This window comes from Urocitellus parryii, chromosome 13 (assembly GCF_045843805.1).
Source record: "Urocitellus parryii isolate mUroPar1 chromosome 13, mUroPar1.hap1, whole genome shotgun sequence".
Classification (NCBI taxonomy): Eukaryota; Metazoa; Chordata; class Mammalia; order Rodentia; family Sciuridae; genus Urocitellus; species Urocitellus parryii.
The window spans coordinates 545,943-571,099 of NC_135543.1; the positions used below are offsets into that span (position 1 = coordinate 545,943).

Genomic DNA, 25,157 nt, shown 5'->3' on the forward strand with positions numbered 1-25,157 from the left:
GGACCCTAGCCCCAAATCACGTTCAGAGCCGCGGGAGGTCCATATGCCTCTGTGGTGCTGCTGTGCTTGAGAAGTCTGAACTGGACGCTCACATCTTATGCAGATTGTTGGAACAAAAAAGAAATCGTCACTGGAATGTATTTATGGGTCAAGGACTTTTGCAGTAAAACTTGAGCCTAGAAAGAGCTGGAAACCTAAGAATACTTTTAAAAAAAAAGTGGGATTCATTTTTTTTATTCTGAGCCTCCATTATTCCTGGGGCTACTGGAAAGCAGGCCCAGTGCAGTGTCCTGCAAGTCCCAGGGCACCCAGGCCCTCTGGGGCCAGTGAGCAGACTGACCCTCTGGACCTGAACATGGCATCTCATCACGGCCTTTTCTTTTCTCGGTACCAGGGAGCATCGACCACTGGGCCACATCCCCGGCCCTATTTTGTATTTTATTTAGAGACAGGGTCTCACTGAGTTGCTGAGCGCCTCACTGTTGCTGAGGCTGGCTTTGAACTCGTGATTCCCCTGTCTCGGCCTCCCGAGCCGCTGGGAGGTGTGCACCACCACAGCCATCTTTGTCACCACGGCCTTTTCACTCGGCATGCCCAAGAGACAAAACCTGAAACCAGCACATGCCAGGAACATTCCTCCCCACACCTCCCAGCCTGGTGGCCCCAGTGTCACCAAGAGACAGGAGCCAGACACCCTGCTGGCCTGAGCGCTGAGCAGGACCTCAGGAGTGGCCAGGGGAAGGAGGAGTGTGCCGAGGACCTGCACTGCACCCTGGCCGGGAAGGGGGGCCCTCAGGGTCCCTGTACTCCTCAGTCCCCAGCCCAGCCCTCCTGGCCAGAGGCTCCTTTGCTGGCTGTCCCTGTGTCCCTTCCTACAGGCAACTGTGTGGTTGCAGGAGACTAGGTCTGTCCTCGGACGAGGACCGCGCAGAGGAAAATTCCAGAAGAGAGCCACTCAGAATCCTGGAGCACAGCCCGGCCTGCTCAGCCTGGCCATGCCCAGCCCAGACCTGGGGCTGTCAGAAGGAGCCCCTCGCCCACCTATAACCCAGCGTGTCTGCCCCCCGACTCTGACCTCCCCCTGTTGTGTGGGCTGGAATGTTGATCTGCTCTCCACTCTGAAGTCACTGGAAAGGTAGTTTCCAACTCTGATGGTGCTCCTCCCCTGGGTGGCCACAAATCAAATGGAAAAGACACCAAAGGCAGGGCAGGCCTCCGTCTGGCGGGGCCCCTTCTCCCCCCAGAGAGTTGGGGCGTCTAGCTCCTCCGTCCGCATCCGCCATGCTGCACCTCGGGGTAGAGGTCGGAAACGCCTCTGGTCCTCCCGGGAGTTAGGGTGAAACTCAACAAAACACACGCCAAGGCCACGGCGCTCCCGGCCCCCTCCGGGCGGCGGCGCTCCCTGTGCACAGCCCAGCGCTGCGTCCTGCCCGATGACTCCCGGAAAGGCACCTGCTCCTCCCAGCGCGGCTCACCTGCCCCACATCTCACACTCACAACAGCCGCATCCGACCTGGGCAGCTGTGACCTCTAGCACGGCAGGAAACCTGGCCAAGGCCCGCTTCCTGTCTCTGGGCCAAAGGGCACTGCCCAGATGTGGAGCCCAGGGTTGGCCAGCTGCACGGCCCCTGCCGGCCACAGAGCTCAGCAGGAGACACCAGTGCTGCCGGGCAGTGCTGCCGTGAGGGGCAGAGGCAGAAGCACACTGGGGCCAGGCCACCCACCGAGGCAGACAGGCTGCTGCGCCACCGTGACAGGCCCAAGGGGGACGGGGAAGGAGCGATGCACACACTAGCAGAGACCTTCCTGACACCCGCACAGCGGTGTCCACTCTCCAGAGCCATGGCCCGAAGACACAGACGTGAAAGGAAGCAGAGACCAGGGAGGAATGCCTCTAACCAGCTGTCGTGGACAGAGGAGGTGGACAGAGAGGGCCCTGCTGCACACAGACACAACCACCACATACACCACAGACCAGGGCTAGAACCCCGTGAGCCCGTGTTCTGCATGCATCGTCCTCACGAAGCTCACGCCATGAGTCAGGGGCTTGCAGGAGTTCTCAGCAGAGGCCTCGGAGACCCTGGCACAAGGGCCTGGCCCACCAGATCAGAGAGCTGCCATGGACCCTGGATGCTCACAGACCTGAGCGTAGGGGGCTGTGCACATGCAGAATGGCCACTGCCATGTAGAAGCCAGCTGTACCCAGCTCTGAGCTGCACGGGAGGTTGCCAGGCCCTGGCCTGGCCTGAGAGGAGCACATCCTGGCTGTCACAGGCCCTGCCTGAGTCGGTGGAGGAAGGAGGGGGCCGGGCCCTGCTCCAGGTGGGTTGCTTTGCATCATGCTGATCTAGAAGATGATCCACACCTGGGAAAGCTGACCGTGCCTCAGTCAGAGCTCAGAGGCCTTCAGGGACAACAAGGTCAGAAAATACCAGGAACCTACCGACCAGCAGGTCCTGGCTCCGTTCACTAGACCAGCTGCCACAGCAATTATGTGGCCTGGAGCTCCTTATGACTGGCCAAAGAGGCTGACTCCTCCAAACACAGTCCACAGAAGAGCAAGAGATCTCCTCGTCACCATGGGAAGATGTCAGAACCCGAGACCTCTGCCATCAGTCCTGCTCTGCAGACGGCCTAGACACACCGCGTCCAGATCGGTCACCTGTACCTCACTCCTGTGCCCATCCACGACACCATGTTATCTAGCTTTTTCCATGGAGCTGGGTGGGCGCCCTGGCTAGAAGGTGCACCGCTAGGCGGTATTTAAGACTGTCCTTTAAGGAACCTCCCAGACACCGAGCCAGGAGGTTCTGAGTGGACGTGGTCCCAAGGGAGGCCTTACCAGCTGGGACTTCCTGAGTGTGGGCTGGTGGCTCTTTCCTCAGTTTTTGTCATGAATCTGGCGGTCCCCAGTTAATTGGCCCTGGTAGGGGTAGGGTCCCCGAGATGACTGGAGCAGTCACCCCAGCAGCACTGCCCAGGCTACTGTCTCCAGGCCACACCGTCCAAGGGCGCTCCTCTGCGACAGCCTGGTGGCACAGCCCGCCTTCCTGCACAAACTCAGGCCGGGGCACCGGGTGGAGCTCACACCTGCACCGGCGCGGGCACTTACCATCGTCCAGGTACAACTGGTCCAATTCTTCAGGTTCTCGCTTGACCATTACAGGAATAGGGGCCAAATTACGAGTACTGTCCTCCCGCACCTCTGGCAGTGACTGTGGTCTCGCGGTGGGAGCCTCGCTCCTTCGACCCTTTGGCAGTTGGTGCTGCTGGTGGCCCATGGTGGGAGGGTGGGCTGAGGGCTGCAAACAGGGTGGCCCGTGGGCAGCGGACGGAGGTGGAGAAGAGGGGCTGCTGGGACAGAGAGCTTGCTGGCGACCGAGAGGACAGCTACTGCTCAGAAGTGGACTCACCTGCGGCTGCAGCAGGACGGGAGGGGGCTGCTCAGGCGAGCCGGGCTGCATGGCCAGGGGTCTCGGCACTTCCTGAAGGGTGGGGTCCTCTGCAGCCAGTGGCTGGAGTCCAAGGTGGCTGTGGCCTGGGCTGGCCAGACCCTGGGAGTAGGCAGCAGAGGAAAGGTGGTGGAGCTTCGGGCTTGCGCTGGGAGGCGTGGGCATCAGGGTGCTCCTCTGGGCACAGGGGGCAAAGCCCCCCACAGGGCAGGAGCCAGGGTCGGGTGGCACTGTGAGCTGCTGGCTGTAGCATGGCCGTGGGAGGGGACCTAGCCCCTGGCCCGCTGCTCCACAGGTCAGGGTGGGCTCGTAGTCATCCGTGGGCTCTGTTTTTATAACTGGAACTGTGGGGAGGAAGAAAAAGTCAGATGGACACAGGTTGCAGAGGGGTACGGCCAGGAGGGCTGTGGCCAGGACACCCGCGAAAACAAACAGCGTCTTGACGGAGCCCCGTGTCCGACAGCTTCTCCCACCCAATTAAAGAGCCCAGTGAGTCAGCGGCTGGGAGAGTCGCAGCTGGTTCCAATACTGAGGATCAGGACTGTTTTCCTTGGAATCCGCCCCAGCTCTAACGTGCTATAAAAACCCATTTGCAAACTGCAGTAGAAGTTTTGGGCCCAAAGGCCAGAGGATTTGTAGCAATCAAAGTGAAAACTTTAACTCCAGGCACTACTGCACTGCCCCTGCCGGATGGATGCCAATACGGGTCCCCTGAAGGAGCGGGAGCCTGGCCTTGGGCGCAGCAGTTACTGGCGGGGAGGTACCACATCCATTTGCTGCAGGAGTGGCTATGAGTCACTTTTAAAAACAATGCAGTCGGCAAAGCTGCCTCCCGTCTCCACTCCTGCGCGGGAAGTGCAGACGGCTGGCTAGCAGGAGACAGGCCGCTCTGCCCCAGATCCAGAGCTGCCGGCTCTCTAGGCCCACAGAGGCTGTAGTGCAGGAAAGACGTGGCCTCTGGGGCTGGGCCCCAGTCCCGGCCACGGCCAGTGCGGGAGCCAGGTCTTCCCTGGTGCTGGGTGCCTCCACTTCCGCAGCACGGTCGGGTGGCTTGCGGGTGGCACGTGGGCAGAGAAGAGGCACCGGGCAGACCCAGCAGGGCCTGCTCTGCCCTCCCACTGTTGTCACAGCTGCAGTCTACTGGCCTCACCTCTTCTGCCATTCGGAAGAGCTCTCTAGATGGCCAGCTTACTCTGCAAGTGACCAGCAGGAGTGCGCTTCAGTGAGTAGGGCCATGGCTCCAGCGGCACCGTCCTGGGGCTCCCGCCACCTCTCGCCTCTTCACAGGCTGTGCCCGTGGCTCCCCGCCCCCGCCCCCTGTGGGCCTGGGTGCCAGCCCTTGAGACAGGCTCCGGGCACCAAGCAGAGCGCACTGCCCCGCAGGCGGACGGGCTCCCTCCACAAATGGAAGCACACCTACGTTTTGAGAGAGAACTGTGACCACGGTTTTGAGCCAGCGAGAACATGCGTCTGCTCCGCACCACGGCGGGCAGTCTGCACCACAGCTATGAGCCACACAGACGGACTTCCCGGCAGGAGCATCCCGCCACAGCCCCGTGGCTCTGCACGTGGCTCCCGGGTGCCGTGGCTCTGCCTCCAGCCCTGGAGGGGGTGGCTAGCTTCCTCTGGCCCATCCTCGTTCCTCAAGTCTTTTTAAATATTTTTATTTTTTAGTGGTTGAGGGACCTTTATTGATTTTAATGTGGTGCTGAGACTCGAACCCCGTGCCTCACTCATGCCAGGCAAGGGTGCCACCCTGAGCGCCCAGCCTCCGGGCTTCAGGTCCTTAAAGCACCCTCTTGTGCTCTGAGGGGCCGCTGTGGGCTCTGCGGCCCTGGCCTCGGGCAGGGCCGACTGCAGGAGGCCAAGCAGCAGGGGCGACCTCCTCGGCCTTCCTGGACCCGGCTGCAGCCCTGGTGCTGTCCTCCGCACGGCAGGCCTCGCTCCACTGAGGCTGCAGAAGTCCCCCGGGGCCTCCGCTCTCCCCCCGAGCCCAGGGATTCCAGGCCTGCGCCCAGGGTGCTCCTGGGCCTAACCCGGGAGTGTGCTGAGGGCAGCCTCTGAGAGGGCAGGGAGTGCTGGACTTGTCCATCGGCAAGTGGACACCCCCGTGTACCACGACCTTCCAGGAGAGGACGCGGCTCGCCTGCCCCAGGCAGCCCGCTGCCCGTGCCACCCAGCACCGGGGGTTCTCTTTCCTTTCCTCAGGACATGGCCCACCAGGCCCTGGAGTCCCTCAGAGAGCTGCCACCAGCCGCACTGTGACAGGGTGACCGGCCTGATGCAGAGCCATGGGTCAGTCACAGGCGACAGCAGGAGCCAGCCCACAGCCGTGCCCCCGGGAGTCAGGGGGCTGTGGGTGCCTCCCTGCCGGGCCCACGTCCTCTGACGAGGCTGCTCTCTGGCAGTGACCTGGAACCCCGAGCTGACTGCTGAGACGGCCCTGGACAGCAAGGCCTGGTAGTGCCTGGGCTGGGGAGCGGGCCTGGCCGCACTGGAAGGAGCACTCTGTCTCGGCCTGAGGCCGGACGTGGTGGCAGCCCTGCTCCGTGGCTCCCAGGGTGGGAGGTGGACGAACCCTCCTCAGGGATCCCATCAGCTTCTCACACGTACGTCGGGAGCCATGCGCTCAGCCCCGACGGTGGACACTGGCTGCTCCTAGAGCCACGCTGAGGGAGGTACTGGGTGTGGGTCCTGTGTGACGCCGCGGGCCAGGAGCTTTCCCGGCAGACCTTCCTGGGAGGATCTGAGGCCACTGCCATCGCCCTCTCCCAGGCCTGCTCCTGTGCCGGTCCCAGGACTGCTGTGTGTGAGGGAGGGCCCGTGGGCACCTGCCCTGGAGGACACGTCCTTGTGCTGGGGAGAACAGCACTGGGCCCTGGGAGGTCACCCTCGTGATCCCAGCAGAGGTGTGAGGAGCTGCGAGGGTCCGAGCAGTCTGGAACCCCGGAGCCCAGGCGAGGCAGGGGGACACACAGGGCGCAACCTCGTCTCAGAGCCCACCTCCCTCCCCGCGGTTCCGCAGGGAGGCTGCCTCTCAGGAACTAACCCCGGCCAGAATCGCTGCAGCTGGTTAAAGATGGTGGGAGGAAGCCAGGCCCAGAGAGGCACCTGGGAGGCAGAGTGCGGCCCAGCCAGCTCTGAGAACAGGCGCTGGCCTGGAAGGGACATGCTGTCACGTGAAGGGCCAGGAGAACGAGCAGCCCAGGAGTTTAAGAGGCCCCTGTGAGAGGCCAGCGTCCACGGCCAAGGTCCAGTTCTATACTGGCTCCTCCCGGAGCTCAGGATCCTAAGATGGTGTGTCTGGAAGGCTACGTCAGTGCCTTCTGGGTCCTCTCCGCGCACTGTGCTCTGAGCCAGGCGCTGCCAGCCCTCCTGGCCCGGGAAAGCTCTGCCGACTGCCTGGGGGACACGATGGTGGAGCCCCAACACAGCTGCCCCCTAAGAGCTGGCAGACGTGATTTATCTGCACCCAGGGACAGTGACAGCCAGCAGGGCTGGACCTGGGCCAGCCACCAGAGGCCAGAGAGGCCAGGCGGGGAGTGGGGGGGTGTCGCCCCCAGGCCCTTCAGGCCTGTTTAGGAGGCCTGCGGCCGGGCGCTAACTACTGCCCCTCTCCCACTGCCTGGGTTCTTGTAGAGAGCCTCGTGGTGCAGGGACTCCAGCCTCTGGCTCTGAGGCTGCAGAGTGGACAGGGAAGGTCTTGGGCTGGGCCCATCTCGCCTTCCTCCCTCCTAAGCACAGGGCTGGGAGCCACAGGACCCCCTCAAGCCTGCACTTACACAGCGGTCCCTGCTGCTCTCTGGGGGCTGTGGCCGTGCCCTCAGGCTGAGGAGAGATGGGGCAGAGGCTTGGAACATGTCACGAGAGGTGCCTTCCAGCCGAGCTTTGAGTGGGTGCCACCAGACGGGCTGCCCGCGGGCCCAGCGTGCCTGCCCCCTGTAGCTGGCGAGGCCCCGCCCTGGCTGGGAACCACGTGCCCTCCACCTCTCTCAGCCTGGCTGCCGTCATGGTGGTGCCCACTGGGCACTGCAGCTGGAGCAGTTTCCCGGCATCTGGGGCAATGCCCCAGGGGAGCCTCGTCTTGGAAGGTGCTGGTGCCTGGGCCTTTGCTCTCTGGGCTGCTACCGGCATCTCCTCCAGACTACCCTTCTGAGGTCCCACGTGCCCAAGGGAAGCAGTGGGGTGGTGCCAGAGGAGGGCCATCAGTCCCTGGCACCCAGGGGAGGTGGCTTGGGTGGACAGCCTGACTCCCTGCCCATGAGCCGCGAGGTCAGGTCTTCCCAGCAGAACTGAAGAGGCCTGCAGGCCAAGTGTCCTTGCGAGGTGCTGCTGTCCACGTGTGGGCTTCTGAGGAAGCCAGAGCCACATAGGAAGGGGCCTCCAGGCTCCCCTTGGAAAGAACATGTCTGGTGCGGAAGCCCCGGAGTCTGGTCCTGCCCGTCCTCTGCTGATCCACGGGGAGGGAGTATCCTCACTGACCAGTGCTGTGCTCCTGCAGGCTCCCGCCCACTGGGCTGGGGTTGTGGTCCTGGGATCCAGTGTGGCCTGACTCAGCAGGCGAGGCGAGCACCCCGAGAAATACCACATTGCCCGGTGGCGAGTGTGTGACCTGGACTCATCACAGAGAGTGGAGGCGGGAGAGAGGGAGGCGGGTCCCGAAGTCGCCATGGCTCACTAGGTGTGCTCACGGAGAAGCCAGGCTCTTGGTGTCTGCGGCCACAGAGCCCTTGGACTCCACACAGCCAAGTGCCATCGGCACAGCTGAGCCCTGGGCGAGGAATCTCTCAGCTGGGTCCCCAGCCTGCCTGTCATGGCTCTCGTGCGGCACTCAAGCCCTGCCTCTGGCCAGTGTTCTGCAGCCACAGGGCTCCCCCAGGGAAGCGGGAGCTGGAGTCCCGACCCCGCCCATCCTGCCTGGGACGGCTTCAGTGCAGGGACAGTGTCAGGAGAGTGCCCTTCCTGGCCTCTGGCAGTCCCTGTGGGCCAAAGGGCATCTGAAACATTCCTGAGCCCGGGGGCAGGGTGCCCCCCAGGGAGTCCACCTCCTGGTCCTGTGGTCCGTGGCTGGGCCCTCGGGCCAGGCAGAGCCGGCGCTGGCCCAGAGCAGCTGTGTCCCAAGCCCAGCAAGCGTCCCCAGGAGTCTCCCTTGGCTGCCCTGCTGGGTCCAGGTGCCCTTGGGGCTCTCAGACGGAGCCCTGCCCTACCTCCCTGGAACAAGTGCCAACATGTTCCTGCTGGCCCGGCTGGGCCTGGGGTGGACAGAGCTCCTGCAGTCAGCCGGAGAGTCCCCTGGAAGCAGCTAGTCCTGCCCAGCACAGCCCAGGTCTCCTCCTGCCTGGCCTGGGGTGGGGGTGACGGTCCACAAACACCATTTTAACAGGTGACAGAACGGGGGGCTGGAGGACCCCTCAGGGGACCCAGGAGCAGAAATGAAGGCTCAGACTCCCAGTTTGGCTTTGACCCCAAGAGTCCTGACTATGAAGGAGTCAGTGGCCAGGACCCCTGCAGCAGGCCACTGGCCGGGGTGGGTGACTTCCCAGGGGAAGGTCAGGTGCCACCTGAGCTGTCTTCCCTGAGCCCCTCCCCAGGGCAGGGGCTGGGGCTGGGCCTCCTGCAGGGTTGTGCTCGTGACTTTGGGCCCTTTCCTGCTGTGCCCTCATGTCCCCTCACAGCCTCCCTCTGTGCACGGAGCTGTGCCACCCCTTGGTTCCCGCTGTGGGCAATTCAGGGAGGCGCTGCAGAGGGCTTCGCCCCTCGGCCCCCCAGGACACCCTGGGGCTCTGGGCCGGCAAACCCACCTTCCCTTTGGAAACGCCAGTTTGGGGTTGGCTCCACTGTGCGCCAGCACCTAGCGAATCCGAGTGTTTTATTTGGAAAATCAAGCCGTCTCTAAATAAATGGGAGAGGCTGGACTCTCTAGTGAGCAACACTTCGTGGACGATGGCCCCACCTCCTTACCACCCACCCGGGAGGCCGGCATCTGACCCCTGCAGACAGCCCGGAGGCAGAGAGCCGCCCTGCAGATGCCCTGGGGGACAGCGCTCTCACCAGCCTGCCCTCGGGCCAGCTGTGCCAAAGCACGCGTGGTGCTGTGTGGGGCTGCCTGCAGAGCCAGAACCCCAATCCCCGGGGCACCACCAGGCCACCTCTGGCTAGTCCGTCCCGCCCTCAGTTTCCCAGACCTGCCCAGGCAGTGGGCGTGAAGAGGAACGTGCCCTTCCCCTGGAGACTGGTTGGCATCAGCACCCACTCCCAGCCCCCCCTGGAGAAGGCGGACAAACGCAGGACCCTGGGAGCTCGAGGGGGGCTTCCCATGGGCATGAAAGCCCACCCCACAGAGACTGAATCAGAGACAGGGCTGTTCGTCGGTGGAGTGCCGATGGCTGTCCTGCAGGTGGCCCTGGTCTCCCAGGCCAGCAGCACAGAGAGGACACGCTGCTGTCCAGGAATCTGCCCTGCGAGGGCATCCTGTCTAGGACCCCATAGCTCCAGGGCTGAGTGTCACAAGCCCTGCTTAAGCCCCAGGCTTGGAATGAGTGACAAGGTGGCCGAGGCCTGCCTGTGTGTGCTGTGCACAGGAAGGCCCTGTCCCCTCGAGTCCCCTTAGTCCCCTTGCTGCACGCCCACGTTTCAAGTGACCATGAGTGTCTCTGCTGGGTTCTCCCACCACAGACGTGCTGTGGCACAGAACCAACAGGGCCCTGCAAAGGCCAGGCCCAGAAGACAAGACCAGACTGCTCCGGTTGGCCGCAAGACCTGGGGCACAAACGCCCATGAACAGTGAGGCCCAGCCTTGACCTCACACAAGGTCACACTCCCGGTCCGGGCTACGTCTGCAGCCGAGGTGTCGGCACTCCCAGGCCGGCTGCCTGCACAGGGCCTGGGTTCCACGGTGCCGAGTCCGTCTCTCCTCCGCGGGGAACATGGCTGCTCTTCCCCGCGGAGGCAGCTCCCAGGGTGTTGAGGAAGGTCCGGCTCTGGGGTCATGGGGAAGTTCATGTCCCAACTGTGCACACACAAGCCTCTGGCTGAACTCCCTGGTCTCCCCGATCCTGCCCAGGCCCAGCCCAGGCCCAGGATGAGGGCAGGTTTTGTGGTGTGTGGGTGCCGGCCCACGGCCACAGGTGTGGAAGAGCTGCTGCCAATCAACAGCCATCTGACAATCCCTAGTTAGACCCACGGCAGAGGAGGGTCGGAGCAGACCACACCAGCCAAAACACACAGGCTCGGCCTCGCCCAGGAATTGGAGAGCTGCACCCTGCTCCCGGACGTGAGGCGCCCTCCCGGGGGCTGGCTTCCAGGCAGCGTGGGCCCAGAGCCCGAGACGGGGCCCAGGACAAGGATCGGCAGGCGGCCTGGCTCTGCTGGCCACCTGGGACCTGTCTGGGAGGCAGGCTGCCGTCTGGGCGTGGGGGGGCAGGTGGGAGCCCACCCTGCTCGGGAGTCTGGGGGGCACTGGCTCACCCGGCTTGTGTTTGGTGGTCCACTTCCCCACCCTTCACTCGCTGGCCTGCTCCGCCAGGGCCCTAGCCTCCCTGTCCCAGCCGTCCCCACTCGGTGCACTCCATGGCTCCTGCCAGCTCCCTCCCTCGGGTCCTCGGTTTCTCCCGGGGCAGTTCTCCGCCCTCAGGCAATGCAAGGTGCTAGCCAGGTGTGCGAGCGGTCATCTGCCCTGCTGAGGTGCTCACATGTCCATGCCTGTGCTGCTGGGCAGGCCTGACCTCCTTCTAACACCGGGGCCTCCTGGGAGAGCCCTCCGTAGGCGAGAAGGCGCCAGAGCCCTGGGAGTGTGGGGCGGGAGCCGGGACCCCCTGGGGCATGGAAAGCTGGGTCAGGCTGCGCAGGCCCTGGAGGCTCAGCTTCCACAGGGCCGAGCTGGCTCAGCAAGAATGTTCCGGAGTGTCCACAGGACCAGCCCACTACTGAGCATGTGGCCCCAGAGCAGACGGCTGACCCCCAGGCCTTTGGGAGTCGAGGGCACCCTCACCCACAGGTCCTGGAGCTGGGACACCTGGGTCCCCAGAATTAACCCTCCTGGGCACGTGGTCACACACTGCCCAGGAGATGGGGAATGTGGGCAGAGGGCCCGCGTCACTTATCAAGTGGGTTCAGCCATGAAGGGCAGGCCCCAGCTTCCAGCCCGGGCCTGATGACATGTCCTCTACAACCTCTGGGTCCCTCACAGAGGAGGTGGCCAGCTGACGCCAGAATGGCCACGGGTTCTGGGGCCTCAGTTCACATGGCTGCACTGGCACTAGGCGGAGGGGAGGGCATCCCAGGGCTGCCTGAGAGCCTCTGCCCCAGGAGCCTGGGAGCAGCAGCTCAGCACAGAAAGGCCCTGACGTTCTGTCTCCAGAGCTTGACAAGTGGGCTCCAGGCCTGGAGGCCGTGGGGCTGTCAGCAAAGAGGCAGCCGTCACCTGGGAGTCACAGAGCACATGGCTTTGTCTCAGAGAAGAGGCTGGGTAACCAGGGTCCGGAGGCCCAGTCCAGCAGGTCTGGGAGGGCCTGGCTTGATCCCACATGCATGACCCAACTAGTGCCCAGTGGCTGCCCAGCTGTGAAAGCGTTTGATGCCAGGGAGGCCTCTGTGTTGGTGTTGGAGTATCTGCAGGCAAGCCACCATTGAGGCTGGAGGTCACTCACTCCAGGCCCAGGTAAGGGCGAGGAGCCAGGGGCTGTGTCTGGCACCCAGGGTCCACGGTGCTGGCAGTGCACAGACTGGGGGCGGCCACAGGGCAGTGAAGATGCCACTTCCTCCCAGGGGAGCTGACCGAGTGTTGGAAGTCACAGCGTCTACCCTGATTTCATGGGAGGACTTGTCTGGGTCGGACTGACTTGCAGTGGACCTGGGAGACACGTGGGAAAGCTCAGTGCAAAGGTGAGTCCAGACGGCTCTGAAGGGACGTGGGGCCGAGAGGGTGTGTGGTGGGCACGTCTGCCTGCCAGGCACTGCCGTGCCAGGTTGCCCACACCCCGATCCCTCCCCACAGTGGCCGGGCCCCAGGCAGGCGCAGGCGGCGCCTCCCAGCCCGGTCTTCATCACCACCAGGAAGCAGGTGGGCTCAGCCAGCCCCCTGACTCGGCCCCGGAACTGGCTCTGGGCAGCTGGTGGGCAGCAGCCTGGTGTACGTGACAGCTCGCAGCCCCAGTGTCCCTCACTGGGAGAGCAGAAAGGCTGTAGAACCCGGCTGCGTTGCCCACCCAGCCGCCCTGCCGACACCCCTGCACGACTGTCATTTCTGATTGAATAAGGCAAACAAGAAACCCAGGACATGGCAGAACCAACTCCAGCCTTAGGTCCCCTGGCATGACCAGAGGCTTGTTAGTGACCAGCAGGGTCAGGAATGGGGCTCAATTCTCCAGTGCGCTCAGGTCCACCCTCCACAGGGAGGGCTGGACCTCGGTGGTGAGGAGCCTGAGGTCCAGAGCCCCTCTTCCCTGGTGGCTGCACCAACCGGGCTCTTCTGTCACGGCTGTTTCTCTCCCCACCGTCACACGTGCGCCCAGCCACCAGGTGACCCTCTGCCGGGCTGCCTGTTTCCTTGGAGTGCTGGCCACACAGAGGGCCCCCAACAGAGGCAGAGGACAGGGGCCCAGAGGCAGGCGCTCCTGGGGGCTGAGGTGGGCGCCTAGCTGCACACGGGAGCCCAGGTGGAGGGCTGTCCCTTGCGGCACTTTCCGGCAAACAAGTACCACGCTTTCAGGTGGGAGGAACAGTCTCAAAGATCCACGATGCTGCTCTTTATTTCTCATTTTCAACAAGGACTCTGCCCCTGGACCTTGGGCAGGACGCTCCAGCGGGAGCCAGGGCCATGTGGGTGCCCAGGGGGAGCCACCAGAGACGTCCCTCTGCCTTGAGATTGCAGCTCTGGTGTCCTCTCTGCTTCCGACTGTCGAGTTGGAACAGCAGCACAGACCCATGGCCACACCTGCCCATCCATCCTGTGGGTCATCCTGGCAATCACAACTGGACAGAAGGAGCGCACTTTCCTTTCAGCCGCACAGAAGCAGTGACGTTGGAGGACTCGGAAGCCGCTTCGTGCCCACGCGAGCTCGCAGCCCTCTCCGGACCCACAGGTGTTTTGCCACCTGTGCTCAATGGCCATCCCAGGGAGGCCTGGGGCTGAGGGCAGGGACTCCAGCCGGCCGGGCACATTCCCCTCCTGGCGTCTCACATGGGCGTGGAACTCCCCCGCTACACGCTGGCCCCACAGAGGGCGAGGGGGCCGGCTGTCCTTCCGGGCCCACCACAGATGGCAGCGGGCAGCGGCTCAAGTCAAGAGACCAGCAAGGCCAGCAGCTGTGCAGGTTGGTGAAGAGCTGCTGCTGAGCTTTCCTCGGCTGCCGAGTCTCCAGAGAAGAGGTCGGCTCGAATCGAGCAGAAGCTGGTGGCCACGGGCTGCCCCGTCCTCCCCAAAGGACACAGCTCACTTTACCATCCTCCCCACAGGGACACAGCTCTCCATCAGGGCTCATGGAGAGTGGGAGAGACAGGCGGTGTGTGACGCCGCCCGGAGGGCACACTCCCGTGACCTGACCTCAAAGGGAAACTGGAGACGCACTCCACACACTGAGTGGGGACGAACCTCATGGGTGTGAAGGACGCGTGTCCGTGTCTCACACCCCTCCACAGCACGTTCTGTGGCTGCAGGAAGAACTGCCTGTTAGCAGAGACTAGGAGAGCAGTGGACCTGAGGCCCGTGGGGACCAGACAGCATCAGCAGCAGAGGGTCAGGACCAAGCGCCTCTGGTCAGTGGGCATCTCCAAGTTAAAGCCTCGACTGCCTGCGGCAGAGCCTCCTGCTGCACAGGACGAGCCTCGAGTTTTCGGCTGCCAGTGTGGCAGAGCGCGAGCAGCCCCAGCCTAACGCCAGGGCGAGGCCACCCTCCAAGGCCCCGCCCAGCCCCACAGCGGCTGGAGGCCTGAGACGGTAGACAGGACGCTGGACACCAGGGCTCCAGTTCTCCATCTGCTCGTTTATTAGTTCAAGAAGCACAGATGACAGCCAGCCACGCCAGGCACTGGGTGCTGCTGGGGACGAGGCGCTCTACAGCGCCTGAGTCTGACGGTGCGGGAACACTGTCAGAGCCCCCGAGACCGGCTGGGGCCAAAGGCTACCTGGGGGCTCCACAGTATGGGGGGCAAATGTCCAGGAGAGTAGGCGGAGGATGCTGAAGAGAGGCCTTGGGACAGGCCGTGGGCAGGGCAGGCCCTGGCAGGAGGCCTGCGGGATGTCCTGTGGAGCGTGAGAGACGGAGCAGGGGGCACGGGGTGGGGCCTCGGCCGGCTGAGCTGGGGCAGCCCACCCTGTGAGGTTCGGCTGTGGGGCTCCCGGGCCTCTGTGGGGGGCTCGCACTGTGCCCCAGGCCTGTGCTGCGGGAGGGCCTCTCTGTGCTCCAACAGCTCCGGCAGCACCCGCAGCAGGAGGGGAACAGGCAGGCTTGCTCTACGCTGCCACCGCTGCCTATTCTCCTGGGGAGGCCCATGTTTTCCTTAAAATATTCAATTTTTGGTCCACCGTGTCTGAAGTTTAATCAGGACACAATCACCACACTTTCACAAAAAGACTGCTTTCTGTGTGTGCTCCATCATGCGTTGCCCAGGATGGGTCCAGATGTGTCCAGTGGGGCAGAGGAGCCGCCGCCGTGGTGGGGATCAACAGACCTGCGGCACCCTGCTCCTGCCTGGCCACGCACCACGTCACCAAGCCCCAGCGGCACTTCTGGGACTGGCATTGTGAATCCCACCAACTGGGACATTCTGGGCCTCTCACGTTTAGAGGGAACTGAAACCTTCAAAGTCATCTGGGTCTTACTAAGATCGCCATGTGGCTGCATCTGCAGATAGTTTCTAGATATACAACTTCCCTCTGAAATTATACGAATCTCTAAGGCTTTTCTTTTTAAAAAGCAACAATATAAAAGGATGTTTGACATAGCTGAGTTTACCCCAAAATACGATACACCTGAGGATGAGTTTGTGCTCCCTGAACACACCCAGGCAGCCCGAGCAGTGACTTGGGCCACACAGGAAGTCCCAGGCTATCCTGGGTCACACCTTTCTTTTCTACTAGTTTAGGGAGTGAGATGACAAACAGTGGTTTTTTGGGTTTTTTTTTTAAGATAGCACCTTAAGAGGTCGAGAAGAGAAGCTGATTGGGGAGGAAAGGAGCAATCCCCACGTGCACGAATGGACAGTCAGACTGGGCAGAAGCACTAACTGGGGAAGCCTCCTGCCACTGGGAGATGCCACTGGGCAGCGGGCCGAGCCACGGGGAGTGCCACAGGAGCACAGGACCGCTTAGCGCCCTGCAGCTGCCTCACGTGCTGGCCTCGTGTGGAGCAGAGGGTTTGCTTCTGAAGTCCCCTGCCAAGTGGCTGAAACTCTCCACTGTCCCCCCTTATGGATCTGAGGGTGTGCAGCCCCAAGACCACCTCAGCCTCTGAGTGCCGAAGAGCCCTGCCTTCCCGTTGTGGTTCCGAGAGATCTGCAAAATGAGCAGCATTATCCCAGCATGCGCCAGTGACCCAGGAGCCCCACCGCAGCTCTCCTGGCTTGTGCAGGGACAGTGACTCGTCCTGCTAACAGACACACATGGCCGACCGCGTCCACACAGCCCACGTCTCCACAGCGTCTTTTAGAGAAAGCACCCCCTCTGCTCATGCTCGGCACTTAAGGTCAGAAAGGCAGCGTTACCGTGGGCAGGAAGGTAGGTGAAGTGCTGGTACTGGCTTCGCTTTCTCTTCCCGTTGCAGACGTAGAAACTGACTTGGACGGGGCTGCTGATTCTCTGGTTGCGGAAAGGTGGGATCTCGACCACCAGCGAGTTCTAGCGAGAACCAGGCAAAGAGGAAGCAGACCATCAGACCCTCAAGTAGAAAGGCATCGCCCCAAACCGCCCTGCGGCTCCTGGGCCGGCTGAGACTCCAGCTAGATTCCTACCAACGGCTTCTAGCCTACAACCGCCCCTCTGCCCAGAGGGCCTCCGTCGCGGCGGCCTCTGCACACGCGGCCTGTGTGTGTGAGCAAACCCGACCCCTCGCTCTCCAGAGAGACGGACCTCCTGGGGGTCTAGAACCGGGTGACCCTGGTGGAACCGGGCACCTAGCAGGCTGTGTGGTGAGCACTGCCAAGGAGAGAGGCTGCTTCTGGGTGGCGGGGGTCTCCAGCAGACCCTCCCTGTGCTGGCCCTGACACTCAGGGTCAGTGACCTGCAGACGAGGTCACCACCATCTGCCAACTGGCGGGAGGCACCTTTCCTCCTGGTGGTACAGCCCCTGCCACGTGACAGGTGAAGCAGGGAAGGGGGCCTGCTGGCGGGGGCCACCCTCTTGGGGACAGCTCACCCAAGCTAAAGGGCACAGAGTGGCACGCAGCCCAGGGACAGGTCAGAGCACAGGCAGGAGCGCAGGGCACGTTGGTGATTTGGGCTTCATTTTTTGTTCCTAAATAAACATCAAGACCTTTTCACAGAAACGGTGCTCCTCCAAGGGCAGGTCTAGGAAGCTCTGGGTGGGACTCTGGGTGGGGCCAGCAGCCGGCCCAGTCCCAGCCTGAGGGGGCTGCAGAAGCTGCAGGTGCCCAGGAGGCCGGGGCTCATCATGTGGTTTAGGTTAACAATCGGGGACAGGTCAAGGAAGCCCACTGCATGGCTTCTCATGTGAAAGGAATGGTAGAGAATCAGTTGTCACAAGATTGATTGAGTCGTGTTAATGAGTCATGAACGTCAGGACGAGCTGCGGGTCCAGCTCTCCTGTGACAGAGGAACAACTGAAGCAGCCCTGCCGGCTTGGACCCGCAGACAGCAGGATGTCCCCACCTGGCCTCAGCCCCGGGGCCCACACTGGCTCCAAGCGGACTGTGGTGGTGGTTTTATGAACTTCATCCATTTGGGGGAAGCAAGAGGGGTGTGGTTTTGCTCTGCCTGGGCCCTCTGTCCCTCATCATGGACCACCTGGGAGAGACAGCCACCTGAAGAGGCAGAGGGTGGAGCCGGGGCATGTGCCCTCTTGCACCACGCAGCCCGGGCCTGCCCGGTCGGGCCTGCTGGCTGAGGAGGTGCTGCTCCAGGTCCCAGCACAAGGAGGACTTGGAGCAGAGAGGCTGCCCGGGGAGGGGCCTGTAGCGCTGCCGCTCGCACACAGCTGGTGCTCAACCGCAGTGGCCTCCTGTCCATGGTGGAAGAAGCACACCCTCAGAGGACAAGAACGGCAAGAAGAGACAGAAGGAAACTTCCTCCACAGGCCACAGCGGGGAGGAGGCAGGGCTGGGCCGTCCTGGGTGGCCCAGCTGCATGCAGTTCACCCCTCCGACAGACAGGCCTCAACAGTAGCGGAGAGGGAACAGGTGACCCGGGGAAGAACAAGCTATGCAGGGCACTGCTCCCCCAGTGGTCTGCTTTGGAAAGACGGGCTCTGTTGAGAGTGGTGCTCAGCAGTGCACGGGAACCAGCTCGAGCTGGGTACACAGCACACACAGGTGGGCGCACCCTGCCCCCCTGGCTCCTCCTCAGGGGCTCCTCAGGTGGCCCCTGAGTGGACACTGGCTCCAAAGGGGGCCTGCATCACCAGGACAAGGCTCTACCCTGTGCCAGGGAGGACCTTCCCTTTGCCACCAGGGAAAGGTTCCCAGGAGCGGTCAGCACCAGGAAGGGGTTCATGATGTGCAGTGGAAGACCATCCTTCTGACACAGTGACCTGTACGCTGGGCCCACGCACATGGACAGCCAGGGCACCTTGCCAGGACGAGGTCTGCCAGGCACACCACCCAAGTGTCCCTGTTCAGTGACATCAGCTGTCCAGAGACAGCCCACGAGGACAAAGCCCTTCACCTATGACATTTCTGAATAATCGGATGTCCATTTACACACCCGGGAGGCAGGCAAAGCCCACCCGGCCCCCTGGCCTGGAAAAGCCATCAGGCACTGCAGTGGCCATGGCAGTGAGCTAGAGAGCTCCGGAGGCCTTTGGACATCTTCCAACTCTGCTTGCTGGGCCTGATGTGCTTCAAATTCCCCTAGGACTCAGCAGAACACACTGTTCACTGGCAGGTGCTGAGGAACTGCATGAAAACTCATTTTCAACCTCAGTGGTCTACACGCCAGCTAAGACCAGGCCTCCCTGATGCCCACTTTACAGGAAGAGGTGCAGGTGGAAGGCCGAGGGCTGGGGGTGCCACACCGGCACCAAGCTGGAGGGTGGCCTCAACTGCAGACCAGAGCCAGCCCCAAGACGCACCTCGGAGAAGCAGTAACCGCTCACGGGCAACTGCCTGGTGCACGTGGCCCACAGTGAAGAGGGGGGTGTGGGCAGATGACGCGTGTTGCCGCAGGTTGGAAATGGACTGGTGATATCAGCCACAGACCACACCACGCACTGACCACAGCTGTGGCACGTGCATCTTCGCTGGCCTGTCTGCAAATCCACTGAGTAGATCCGGGCAGTCTGCTTAGGGCTGCTCTCCAGGCTGAGTGGAGCTCAACACAACAGGGTGCTCTCTGGAGAGGTGGCAAGTCACTGCCAAGCTCACATGCCACGGGCTGCCAGCACAAAGGGGCAGGGCTGGCGCCCCGTGGGAGGCTCGGAACACCCGTCTCCCAGGACAGCACCGGTGTGACAGTGCTGTGGGCATGGGAGGCGGGACTGGAGTCGCCATCCTCTTGTGAGGTGCCCCTCCTGGGAGCCTCGGAGCCTGTCCACCTGACTCAGGAGCAGGCTCCCAAGTGAGGTGCCTCAGGCCGTCCAGCCTAGTGTCTTGTGGCCACTGCTATTGCCCTAACTGTGTCTGGCATTTTGCATGCAGTAGCACTTATTCTCACCAGTTTGCTGTTTTATAACTGCTTCTGTTTATTGTTTGAGTTGCTTTATTTTAATAAACAGGAACCACAGCCTGTTGGGCCCTGCTGGCGGGGGACTGAGGGGTACTTACTGGTCTGCACAGGTCTCTGTCAGTCTTGGCTTCCATCTCCCAGACATGGTGGCCATCTGGAAGAAAGGACAGGAAGAGTCCTGTCACTTGAAAGTGGAAGCCTGTGCTGAGACCCCAGCAGCGGACATCCCAGCCTCGGCTGGTCAAGAGCAGCATTCTGGGCACGGGGGGTGGCTGGCCCTCACAGGGTGTGGCCTGCAGCAGCCTGGCCAAGGAGCTGGGCACCACGAGGCTGAGGGAGCCACACCATGGTGCCTGGGCTCCTTCCCACCTGGCCCCTGACATGGCCCCCAGCCACCCTGCCTGTGGCCCCTCAGCCCTCAGCTCCATCAGGAAGGACTTTCTGTGCCCGGTGCTCCTCCAGAGCAGCCAAGCGGGGAAGCAGGTGACACCGCCAGCCTGGGAGTCCGCGTGTCCACTTGCATACGGCCCACCAGCCTCCCGAGGTTTGGGGGGCAGAATCTGGAGCCAGCCAGGCTCCATCCTCTGCTCAGAGGATCGACTGGAAAGTAAGAAAAGCCTTTCTGTGACGGCCTCCTGCCACAGGGACCCAGAAATGCAAAACACATGGTATTTTTAACCTTACCCAGTGGCCGTTTGCATGTTTAAAAAAAATAAAAGGCTCTGGAGGCTCAGTGAAAGGACACATTGTTCTCAGCTGGCACGAGGTGTGGGCCCACTCGGGGACGGCGTCTGCAGCTGGCAGGTGGTGTGCCTCCAGCCCCTCGACGGGCTCACTACCTGGGCTGGTCACCACGAGCTGACGACGTCCACCCCACAGAGGCCCCTTTTCCTCCCCAATGCTTTTCTTCTCCAAAATAAAGTCAGTTCCCCAGGTGAACTGTTAGGGCCACCTCCCTCAGCATGGCTTATGCTCCATTTTCAAAGAAGAAAACGTGTATCTGTTACAAACCCTGCATTATTGATAGAATCTCCTTTTCCCTCAGTGCCAGGCAAGGCAGTGGGCGGAGGGTGGAGGCCAAGGATGGAAATGTGAGTCACCGGCGGCCCTGAGAGCCTCCCAGCTGCACCAGGGCCACCCCAGCCTTTGGCACGCCTGAGCCCAGTGCAGATCCCCTGCCAGACGCATCTGCTCAGGGATCACCACGGACCTGCAGCCGCCTCTCCCGGGAAACAGCCGGGGCTGGGAAACCGGTGCTCCCACGGCTGCAGCCCCTGAAGCAGCAGCCCAAGGGCCTGGCGAACAAGCACCCGGGGCCCAGCCGCGTGTGCAGATGCCCCACGCAAGGCGCGTCAGATGGGCTCCTGCCCTGGGCTCCTGTGTGGCCAGATGCCACCCCTTTGCTCATCTCTGCAGACCTCCCCTTCATGGGACCAGGGCGTCACCTCCTTGGCACCTTTAAAGCAACTTGTGAGTCTTCTTGCCACACAGCCAAGTCTGCCCCAGAAGCGTGGGTGTGGCCACCTGTCTGCAGAGCCTGGCCAAAGCCGTGGCCCAGTGGAGTTCCACCAGGAACCTTTTGAGGAGGTGCCAGCCTATGCTGGGAATGGGGCTGCAGTGTAGGCAGGGATGTCGCACGTCACCAGCCCCAGGGTGAGATGCTGTTGCCTGGCCACCTCTGAGGACAGCAGGGACCACAGCCTGCCACTAGACTCCTGTGGCATGGCCGCCTGCTACAGTGGTGTGCTTTGCAGTTCAAACCGGTGGCAAACATCAGACAAAGTGCAGGTGTGGAGGTGGGTGCTGCAGTGCTGGGCACAGAGGAGAAAGGAGCACTTCCTGCTGTGCCAGGCGGGCCTGTGGTGCCTGTCGTGGACCCCCAGGGAGCTCCGTGGGCCACCATGCTGCTGGGCCAGTAGGACACCCCAGGAGCAGGGCTTCCATGACACACCTGGGTCAGGTCACAAAACAGTCACCACAGCTCCTGGGAGCCACTGAGACGTAGCATCTTCAAAGACCCCAGGCTTCCCTGGCCTTCCTGCCCACCCCAGGAGGCAGCGGAACGCCACCTGGGCACTGCGCCCTGGGTGCCGAGGCCCACAAGCGGCAGCACACTGTGAGGGGACCTGGGCTCTCAAGTTTCTGGGGGATTGTGGACGGTCTTTCAAAGGCCACACGCCTGAGGCCAGAAACGTGGGCAAGGCGGAGTGTTTCCAGCACAGACAGAGGCTGAGGCAAGGTGGAGGCCCACACTCGGGTCTGGGACCACGGGGAGCCCCTCCACGTCGCCACCCACTTCCTTGAAGCAGGCTGCTGCTGGGGGCAGCCGGCGGGCTCTGTGCGCCAGGCTCCGGGGCAGGCCGGCGGAGGGCCTGGCTGCCGGGGTAGGTTCTGAGCTCCGCCTCATCCGCGGCTCCCTGGAGCCTCAGGAGGAAGCTGTGCCCGACTCCAGAAGCAAAAAACGTTCCCCATCATTAGGGAATTCCCTGCAGCGTGAGTCACTGCCAGGCTTCCCCGCCACACCCGGGCCTGCGGGTTGGAGGCAGCTTCCACAGGCCACCGGACGCCTGCGCAGCCCAGAGGCCAGTCACACGCCAGGACCAGGAGCTGAGCCACTGTTTCCATGTGTGGAAGCGGCTGTGGAGGCGCTGTCTCCAGTCCTGCTGGGGTGGGGGGGGCACGGATGCTTCATGCTGCAGCCAGAGGAGAGGCCCCAGGCCCAGCTCTGGGAGGGCCGGGCCAACAGGCTGACCGGAGAAGAGAACTGAGCTACAGCACACCTCAGGAGCCCGCCACCTGAGGGGCCTGGCCGCCTGGTTGGTGGATCTCCTTGGGTCCATGGTCTGCCTCCTCAGCAGGACTTCAGGGAGGTGGCCAGTCACTGCAGCAATCAGCCTGGCAGGCGCTTGATGCCCAACTCGGAGTCAGCCTGTGGCCTGGCAGTGCACCCTGTGTGGGCCTGAGGAGGGACACACCGTCCACCCGGGAACGCACCAGAGGTTCATCACCCAGGGTGCCCAGGGCCCTGGTGCCCACACCTGTGGAGCAGACCAGCCACCCTGGCACTCGCCGGCCACGGGGAAGGGTGAAGCTCAGACACCTGCTTCAGCCCGGGCAGACCTGAAGACGCTGCTGTGACAGCAGCCAGACACAGGCCGACTCAGGGACAGGGGCCTGCGTGGTCGGGCAGGGATGGCTCTTCCGCCTGCTTCCTGTGCTGAGCACCTTCGGCTGGGTGCCCTGGCCCCACAGCTCTGCCAAGGCCTGTGGTGAAGGCTTGCAGGAGGGCAGGGGAAGAGGCACCAGGCCGGCAGGAAGCCACAGGAGCTGGGGGCCAGGCTGGCTCTGGACTGGGACGGAACCCAGGGTGCTCTATCCATGAGCTAGTCTTTATTTTGAGACAAAGCCTCACTGAGTTGCCGAGGCTGGCCTGGAATTTGCCATCCTCCTGCCTCAGCCTCCCACGGAGCAGGGGTTACAGGCCTGGCCACTGTGCCTGGCGCAGGCTCACTCTCCATGACAACACTCACCGCTAACTGAGGTCCTGGAGATCCCTTCCAGGTCACCCCCCATCCCAGCACCACCCACGTGGCCTCCCTGGGGACCGGCCTCCAGCGTGTGCACCTTGGGGAGACCGTGGCCATGCCCACAGCACAGCAGGCAGCGGCCTGGTCTCTTCTGGGAGCTGGGCCAGGCACACAGCTCAAGGTGCAGAAGCAGGCGCCACAGGAGGCAGGGAGCCCAGCTCCTCCTTGCTGGGGACCCTGGGTGATTCCGTCCCGAGAGGGGGCCCGGGGGCTATGCAGCCAGGAGAAACAGGGCCCACGCCACGTACTGCCCACCACAGTGACACTGGATCTGTGCCAGCTGGGACCTGGGACGCAACTCCACTGGGTGGCAGAGTCCCGGGTCTGAAAGCCCAGGGGCTACCCTAAGGGAGGCTTAGCTGTGCCCTGTGGTGCTGTCCTGCTTGGGGAAGCTCCTCAAGGGCAGCCCCAGGTCCACTTGCCACCCAGTGGTCACCATTTCAGGGGAGAGCAGCAGTCCTGGGTTGTAGGGGCACGTTGAGCTGTCCATTCATGGCAGCAGTCACCGTCTATATTGCCCACGCTGCTCCCCACAGCTCTCTGCTCTGGGCTCTGACCTCCAAGGTCAGCCACAACACACAAGATGGCCATGGCCCCCTGGAGTCTTGGGGCTCAGCCCCTGGGCTAGGGCTGGGAGGGCTGGCTTTAAGGCAGCTCCTGCTCTGCATAGGCCAGGCTGTGGACAGGTTCACACTCCAGACCTCGAGTCCCTTTCTTCCTGAGCCTCTGCAGCACCAGCCACACGGAGGACCACGGGACAGTTCCTTGGCTCTGAGGCCAATGCAAGAAAAAGCCTGGGACGCATCCTCTGGGCACAGCCCTTCCTGGATCCCGCAGTGCGCAGCAGAGCTGTGGGGCATTGGCACCTGTGCTTAGGTGGCCACATGCTGCAGGGACTGGGGGCTGCTCCCAGTGAGGCCCACACCAAGGTGAAGAGCAGAGACACAGATGTGCCCTCCTAATCCTGCCTTCCCTCCAACGGGCAGAGAAGCAGGAAGAGGGTGCTTTCCAAAGCCTCCAGGACACAGCAGATGCCTTGTGACCACGCTTGGCGTTCGGAGACTAGGGAAGGTGGGGAGGACCACTAGCACGTCCACTGCTGAGCACATGCAGTGTGAGGCCTCTCTTTTGACTTCCCCAGCTACACGGAGGGCAGGGAGAGGTGGAGAGGTCCCCAAGGCAGGCGGTCCTCAGGAGCCAAGCAGGTGCTCGGTCCCTCCCACACGCACCCACACGCCACCTCACTCTAACGGGTATGTAGGCACACGTCACAACACTCACACTCGCACAGCACCGACAGTGCTGGCTCCCAGGACGGCCTGTGCTGGAGCAGGTGCAGACTGGAGACGCCTGTCAGGGCCACGTGGCGTGGGCTGCTGTTTCCAGCTACTCCTGACCTTGGGGAGTGGGCGACACCCCTGGGACAGTCGGTCACAATTAACAAACGTGCTGAGATCTGTGATGAGCGAGAGCATGAGGCCCATCTGGTCCAGGTCCCGGGCCGTCTTGGCCACACTGCCTGTCAGCTGCAGGAAGTGGTGCCTCTTCCCTGTGTTACGCTCCTGGGCCAGCCAAGGAGCCACACTGGCCAGCCCGGCCCGCGGAGGGCAGTCCTTGCACTCCTTCCTCTGGAGCCGACCGGATGGCCTCTTGCACATAGGCGCACGCACAGGAGGGTGCACTTCCCTTCTCCTCCAGGCTCACTGTGGCACTAGGCACTCAAGGGCCCCGTGAGCCACCCCTTCAGGGTCCTCCTTGGGTGTCCTGTGCCAGCAGGGGGATGGGGACACTCCTGCAGGCTGCCAAGCCCAGGTGGGTGGACGAGGTCAAGAGCACCTCTGACTGCAGGTCCCCACCTGTGCACCCACATGGCCTGTAGTCCCGCCTCCGTCCACCCAGACCCAGGCCTTCCACGGGACAGAAGAGGAGGGGCCTGGGAAAGGCTGGGGCCCAGTCCTAGGGACACACCAGGGTGCCCCTCTCCTGGACCGACACCCAGGACACCAAAGAAAAGCAGTGCTGGCAACAAGTGTTGGGGAGGACAGGGGTCAGGGCTCTCTGTTGGCTTGGGGTCGGGTCTCTGTTGGCTTGGGGTCGGGGCTCTCTGTTGGCTTGGGGTCGGGGCTCTCTGTTGGCTTGGGGTCGGGTCTCTGTTGGAGTGGGGTCAGGGCTCTCTGTTGGCATGGGGTCGGGTCTCTGTTGGCTTGGGGTCAGGGCTCTCTGTTGGCATGGGGTCGGGTCTCTGTTGGCTTGGGGTCGGGGCTCTCTGTTGGCATGGGGTCG

General features: G+C 62.9%; 1 protein-coding gene across 4 annotated transcripts in view; it reads right to left on the reverse strand.

Annotated features, from left to right (window-relative positions):
- The window catches only part of Nfatc1 (nuclear factor of activated T cells 1), a 103,133-nt gene that overhangs the window by 22,706 nt on the left and 55,270 nt on the right, over positions 1-25,157 (reverse strand). For 2 of the 4 annotated variants that reach the window (XM_026412447.2, XM_026412448.2), the window contains exons 7-9: positions 19,386-19,441; positions 16,155-16,287; positions 3,113-3,796 (exon numbers count right to left, since the gene is read on the reverse strand). In XM_026412447.2, the coding sequence (XP_026268232.2) occupies positions 3,113-3,796; positions 16,155-16,287; positions 19,386-19,441 (873 nt within the window). The remainder of the gene's footprint in view (positions 1-3,112; positions 3,797-16,154; positions 16,288-19,385; positions 19,442-25,157) is intronic. The other 2 variants (XM_026412449.2, XM_026412450.2) reach the window with 2 other exon arrangements.